We start from the raw sequence: 7,157 nt of genomic DNA on the forward strand, positions 1-7,157 counted from the left end.
ACCATATATACCTACCTTTCAATGTTTTTTTGGACAAAGGGAAATCTGAAAATCTTGTAATTTCATTTACATTTATCTGGAAAAAAGATTGTAAAAAAGAAATAATGTCAGATAAGAATTGCTGGATGATTCATTAGTTCATAATGCACCACCACCACCCTTTACCCTACATTGTGCTACCTAGCTCATCCTTCATATAGCAGAATTAGAGGCAAACCACCGCTTCTAAATAAAAGCTACTCATTCAAATAACATCAAGGCCCATGGCGGAACAAATTGGCAGATACTCTTATAAACAGGGCATAAGATGTATTTCTCCTTCCTTATATTTGTAGCACCAGTAACTAATGAGTGCTTTCACAGGATGTAGAATACCCAAAGGAGAAGGGAGTAATGTTTAACACTGACTGTCAGCATAAAAGAATACAGAATCACTAGGAAACAAACTTTTAGACATGTCTATGACACATTTTCTAGATTGGGTTAACAGAGGTGGGAAGACCCAACCCAAACGTAGGCAGTACCAGCATCCATCTGTCTCCTAACCGTGGACAAAACATGACCAGCCATCTCACATTCCTGCTGCTATCTCCTCCCTGCCAAGAGAGACTGAATCCCCTCAAACTCTAAGCCAAAATAAACCCTTCCCTCCTTAAGATGCTTCTTATCAGGTATTTTTGGCTCACAACAATGAAATAAGTAACTAATACAGAAAAAATGATACCAAGAACTGGGACTGTTGCGATGATAAGCCTGATAGTGTGATTTATACACCTTCAGCACTTGTCCGAAAGAGGAAATGTAAAAGAGTATAAAAGTTCAAGCTAGAGAACTCTTGGAGTGTGCAAGCACACCTGAATAAGATATTCAGGTGACAGTTCAAAAGACCAGAATGCCAAGAGAAATGCAGACAGTGGAGGCCCAGTTCATGAGATTCAGAGGGACAAAAAGACTGTCCAGACCTATACTAGAAACCATTCGTGTCATACTCTGCCCAAGACTCTGACTGCATTCTGCCTGTGTCCTGAGAACATGAATGAAGATAAACTCAAAAGTAATGGCTTAATTTGTTTTGCAAGGGGATCTCAAGCCAGGGTAGCAGGTCAGCCTGTCAGTGTCATGGTTACAGCTTACTACTCTCAACCAGGTCTAGAGTGAAAACACGTAACAAATGAAGCAGACAGACAGGGAAAATGTACCATTTGGCAAGGAAAGAGGAAATTTAAAGTTTCAGGAAATATGATTGCTGAGAATGCAACTGTAAACTGTTAAATTGGCACCATTAGGGGAACCCTATGTTCTGCTGGAAAAGGTGCCTGAGAACAGGACTCTACCTAATGAAGTCTCCATCTAAAGGAAATGCAAAATCATTTGAAAGAAAAGGACCTAAACTGAGAATGCCACTGAAGAAGCTCCCCGCTCTGAAGCCAACCACCTAGGAAGGGCTTTCTGGGGTGGACACAAAGAAGCTGACCCAAGTGTACTCCAAAGCAGCCAGGCTATATCTCAAGCTGACAGGAGAACTTGCAGTTTGGCAATGCCATCCACATATACTAGTTTTATAGGCGCAGGCAGAAAAGATGCAAGAACAGGGGACCATGGAGGTTTATGCTAAGGTTGTAAAAGCCCCTAAGGCCAGGCAAATGTGTAGCAGGGTCAGAGTCTCAGCAAGAAGGCCCTGAGAAGTCATTATGTGTGATGTGTGATGGCAAACACTAAGATGCTGGACCATAGGAGGTCCACTGATGAAAGTTCAGTCACAGAATGGAAGCAAACCAAGAGAGAGGGCATGTGTGTTGCAGGGGATAAAGCTACAGAGGTGGAGTCATCCAAGCCCAGATGATTCCTTCACTAGTCTCCAGTGTCAGACCTGGAATTTCAAGATTTGTTATTTGTCCTGCTAGGTTTCAGTACTGCTTTCACCAAATCATTCACTGCTATGACTCCATTCCTTCCTTTTGGAATGAGAATGTTTACTTTGTGCTATTATGTATTAGAACTACATAACTTGTTTTTATTTTATAGGAGCTCACAATTAAGAGCTTGCCTGGCCTCAGAAGAGACTGGACTTTTTAAACAATGTTGGAACTAGTTTTTTAAAAAAAAAGAAAAGAAAGAAAAACCACTATGGGGACTTTTAGAGATGAAACAGATGTATTTTACATTATGAGATGGTCTTGAGCCAATGGCAGACAAGGGGCAGAAAGTCACATCTTTAAAGTGATATGTTTAGACATCAAGTTGCAAGAGGTAGACTGTGACAGTTGACACAATCAACTAGATGAAATCTAAAATCACATAGGGTAAAAACTTCTTGACATAACTGCCCAGAATTTCTAGTCTGAGCTAACTGGGGTACAAAGACCTAAATGTGGACAGCACCATTCCATGGGCTGGAATTCCAGACTAAATAAAAAGGAGAAATTTAGATGAATACCAACATTCAATTTCCTCTGCTTCCTGACTCTAGACACAACATGACCAGTGGCCTCATGTTCCTGCCATCAGGTCTTTCCTGCCATGGCAGACTATATCTCCTCATTACAGTCGAAATAAACTCTTCTTTCCTTAAGCTGCTTTTCTTGTCAGGTATATTTGGACATAACAAAGAGAAAAGTAACTAATACAGAAGAGGCAGGCAGCCAGCTCTGCAAGCTCCACCAGACATAGCACAGGTAAGCAGTGCTTTCAAAGTATAAAGTGTAGTACATCTTCCTCAAGTCTGCCAGCCTCCTAGAGATTCAAGTGGGAAAAATGAAAGTTTTAACATCGCACTGCCAACCATTCCAGTACAGAGCTATGCACATGTTATTATGAGGAAGAAATAGGAAGTCTTGATTTAGCTAATGCCTACTAGTCAAATCCAATTTGCTACCTGACTTTGATAACAGATTTGGTGAAAAACAGCTACAGCCAGTCATTTATACATTATCTACATAGTTGTGACAGGTTGTAGACCCCACAAAGCCTATTATTAAATATGTAGCACTTTGTCAACCCCTAGTCAGAAGATTATATTCAAGAGAATTCTTGAAACCTACAAAAGGACATGATCTTAATGAACAAAGTAACACTCCTCCCTTTGTCCTTTTCTTAGAAAAAAGACACAATGACTAGTATTCCACCACTCAGTCTCCTCAGTGTCAAATTCCCTCTAAATTCTGTGTCGTTCATAATAGTGAGCAAATACTTTTAAGGATTTCAACATTGGTTGGTGCAAGAGAGCAGAATAATAGATTATCATTTAATCACCCTCTTGTACTTTTTACCTCGACCCCCCCCCCACCCCCGTCTGATAACACCTGTTTCTCACAAACATTAATGCATGGAATAAAAAGGATAAAAACACCATTTACTTCAATCAAAAGAAAAAGCAATCTGCCTCCAACCACCAGGTCAAATTTTGATTTAATTTGCAGAATTTGCAGAATGCTGCATTTCTCTATAGCACGGCTGACTGTAACAGTCTTGGAGTGACTCAGGAAGAGTGAAAACAATTGCTGAACTAAAACAAACAGCTCCCTATTCTCCTAAGCCTCACTCCCCAGTTCTGCACCACTCTATCACATGTGCACACACACACACACACCAACCTTCATGGCACACCCTTCCCCTTTCCTTCACATACACATACCCTAACTCCCCCATTATGCGGTGGGAGCTGTTTGAGCCGTGCCCTGAAGCACCGCCCAGCGGCTGTAACTGTTGCACCTGCCTATGACCTTGAGGTACATGCCCCTGGGGTGTGGCCACTGGGGGACCCTTAAGACCTGGGATGCCCTCTCTCTTTGCTATCTCGTGGTTTTGGATGCTGGAACGGACCAGGGCAGAGCTCGATAGAGAACAACATTGGACCGTGCCTCACCCTTCCAAGATCCTGTGACAAACTCCTTGATTCTGTCTTGTAAGTTAACTCCCAAATAAATTCCTTTGCTCATTAAACAGACTCCGTGGATTGCTAGAAATATAATCCCATATATAATCCCAATGCTCCAGATCCCATGCACATATCCTCCTTCCATAAGTTTCACTCACACCCTAATCCTCCACACACACATATATTCTACTGCCCACACAAATGCATATTTTCCCAAAACACCCCATCACACACACACACACACACACACACACACACACGCATGCACCCCACACACCCTTCCCAAATATATGCATAGCTCTCCTACCATCCCAAGGCACTCTCCCCTGCCCCCCAATGAGGCCTCCTTTCCCACACACTCACTCTATTCTCCATCACCCCCACACTTTACCAACACACACACACACCCCTATTCCACACCTTTACACACACATCCTTACCACAAACAAACCCTCTCACACACATACCCTTCTCCCCACATACACATACTCCTACATACATCCTGCTCATAGGTACCCACACCCCTTCCTGCCCACACACCCGTATCATTGCCCCACATGTTCCACATCCTCACCATTATACACACACACACACACACACACACACACACACTCCCAGTATACAAATCCTCCCATTCACACACTGTCTACAACCCAGCCAGGACAAAGATCAGTAACCTCAAGAGGGAAGAGGAAAGGAAGTGATTCACCCTTAGATGCTATCAAAGGTAGCATGGGTAGCCTGGCTGACACCCTGATTTTTTTGGCCAATGAAAGTGAGTATCACACTCTGGACTCCAGGGGTATAAAAATATAAGCTTTTAAACCAGAAGTTTATAGCACTGTGTTACAATGACAACAGAAAGTAATTATAAAATTTATAAGTTTATAAACTTAGGAAGGAAGGCTGAGGTAGAGGAGAGAAGATAATGACTGCTAGTCTTAATGGTATCCTGTAACCCAAGTGTGTAGATTCCACACAGGCAGAAATAAGGATGGGAACTCTGAAAAGCTCTGGGTTGAGCAAAAGAAGGAATCACAGATCCACAGGTGTAAACCAAGCAAAGGCTAAGGCTACATTTCCTAAGCAATTCTAGTCACAGTCCAAAACGAAATCCAAAGGCAATTTGTTTTTTTGGTTGGTTGGTTGGTTGGTTGGTTGTGGGTTTTTGAGATAGGGTTTCTCTGCATAGCCTTGGCTACCTTGGAACTTGCTCTGTAGACCAGGCTGGCCTCGAACTCTGAGATCTGACTGCCTCTGTCTCCTGAGTGCTGGGATTAAAGGAGTGTGCCACTACCACCACATCACAGATACACCCTGTCCCCAAAGTAATTTTCTTTTAATGGCTTCTTCTTTAACTGATTATTTCTATATGACAGGCATTGTAAATAATGCTTTCTACATATTATTTTACTAATTCGTCACAACTTATAAGTAGGTGCTATTGCTAAACCTTTTAAAGAGAGGAACTAGTGTAAAACATAACCAGAGTCACACAGCTGGTGAACAAAATCATAATCAAATTATCTGAACTCAACACCCAAACTAACTCTTAAATGCTACCAACTCTCAACAGTTTATCTTCTGTTGATGTTGTCTAAGCTACAAGATAACAAGTAATGACTTTAATTCCAAGATGATTGCACCTATTAAGTCCCTACACTAGAAAGGTGGCATTCACAGAGAGTCTAAGTGAGGCAGATGAATGCTGAAAAATGCGGGTTTTATGGGGAAGGAAAGGAAGTAACATTCCTAAGGAGCAGAAGCCTAGGGCAGGAAGAGATGTCAGCTTGTCAAAGCGTTAACTATGAGACTACTCAGTTTCTCTATACTGATTTGAAAAACACGGAGTAAGGAAATAAGACGGAGCAGAATTATGCTAAGGAATGAAGACAACTGCCAAACTTAAAAGGCCAAAGCTCTGGAAACAGATACGGGTCTAGGTTCCAACTCCATACTACTAGATGTGAGAAATTAGGGCAAGGTCTTATCTTCTCCAAACTCTACTGTTCTCATCAATAAAATGAAATATTAAGATCCATACCTAAGATAGAGGCAAAAAATACACGTAAAACACATGGAGAGTACTTTTAAAGGTAGATATTATTTCTATTATTTTAAGCATTTCCCAAGAAGAACAGCATTCTCTTATATCATTCCACATTTCATTATCTTATTTATTTTGTTTTTGAAACAGAGTTTCATGTATCCCTGGCTGACCTCGAACTTGCTGTAAAGCTGTGGAAGACTCTGTACTTCTGATCCCCCTGCCTCCACCTCCCTAGTGCTCAGAATGTGTCCCGTTTATGTGGAGCTGGAGATGGAACCCAGGGCTTCCTGAATGTTGGGCAAGCACTCTCCTGAACTATATACATCCTCGGCGCTCCCTCCATCCGCTATGGTTTTTCCTCAGCTGTCACTACCACCCTACTCTGTAATCCCTGCCGCACTAAGTGTCCCTCCCCGGAGTATTACCGCATTTCTATCACTTTTCCCAGAACTGTGGCAAGCAGAGGAGCCAGACCTGGGTAGTGACACCCAACAGACTTACCTGTGAGGCCTCCCTGGCCGGGTCCGCCCCTTTACCGCACCACCACTCCCCGATGCCCACCACCGCGGCGACACCGCCCCGCCGCGCCCACCCGCGCTCCCCAAAGCCCGCCTCACCTTCTCGTAGTTCTGCATCAGGCGGCTGATCCCCTCGCGCTCGACCTGCCATTCCGGCTTCTTCAGCTGCTTCCTCCGCTCCTTCTTTTGGTTCTGCCTGTGGCTGTGTTTTTTCTTCCAGCGATTGAAGCTCCGCACCGGGTCCGGGCGGGTTCCCTGACCCAGAGAATCAACCGTTTTACCCATGGTGGCGGCGACCAGGTCCCAAGTCGCCCCCTGACGCGAGACACCGCTCGCCTTAGGTACCGTACGGAAGACGCAAAACCAGCGTGTGGAGAGCGCTCCGGAGCGCATGCGCAAGGCCGGGGGCCCGCCCCCAAGCCTTTAAAGAATGGGCACACTCTAATGACGACAGTCAATGCGCGGGCTATGATTGGTAATTTGGCTTCCGCAGGGCGGAGCGACCTCAAGGCACGGGGAGAAGCATGCTCCGGGGAACTGGGAGGGCTCTGCTGCTGCTGCTGGAGCGGGCGGGGGCGGGGTGGGGACTTCTTGGAACTGCGCATGTGCGCTGCTTATTGCTCCCATGGTGATGTCATACTACCCCCAATTAAAATACTGTTACCCACTTGTTCTGGGTTCAGATGTACCCAGCATTTAAGAGCGCGCTTCT

At 44.1% G+C, this 7,157-nt stretch overlaps 1 protein-coding gene across 1 annotated transcript in view; it reads right to left on the reverse strand.

Annotated features, from left to right (window-relative positions):
* The window catches only part of Ddx10 (DEAD-box helicase 10), a 178,584-nt gene extending 171,708 nt beyond the window's left edge, over positions 1 to 6,876 (reverse strand). The window contains exons 1-2 of the mRNA XM_042280937.2: positions 6,545 to 6,876; positions 16 to 76 (exon numbers count right to left, since the gene is read on the reverse strand). Of these exons, the coding sequence (XP_042136871.2) occupies positions 16 to 76; positions 6,545 to 6,838 (355 nt within the window). The 5' untranslated portion in view covers positions 6,839 to 6,876. The remainder of the gene's footprint in view (positions 1 to 15; positions 77 to 6,544) is intronic.
* Between the last annotated feature and the right edge of the window lie 281 nt (positions 6,877 to 7,157).

This window comes from Peromyscus maniculatus, chromosome 7, assembly GCF_049852395.1.
Source record: "Peromyscus maniculatus bairdii isolate BWxNUB_F1_BW_parent chromosome 7, HU_Pman_BW_mat_3.1, whole genome shotgun sequence".
NCBI lineage: Eukaryota > Metazoa > Chordata > Mammalia > Rodentia > Cricetidae > Peromyscus > Peromyscus maniculatus.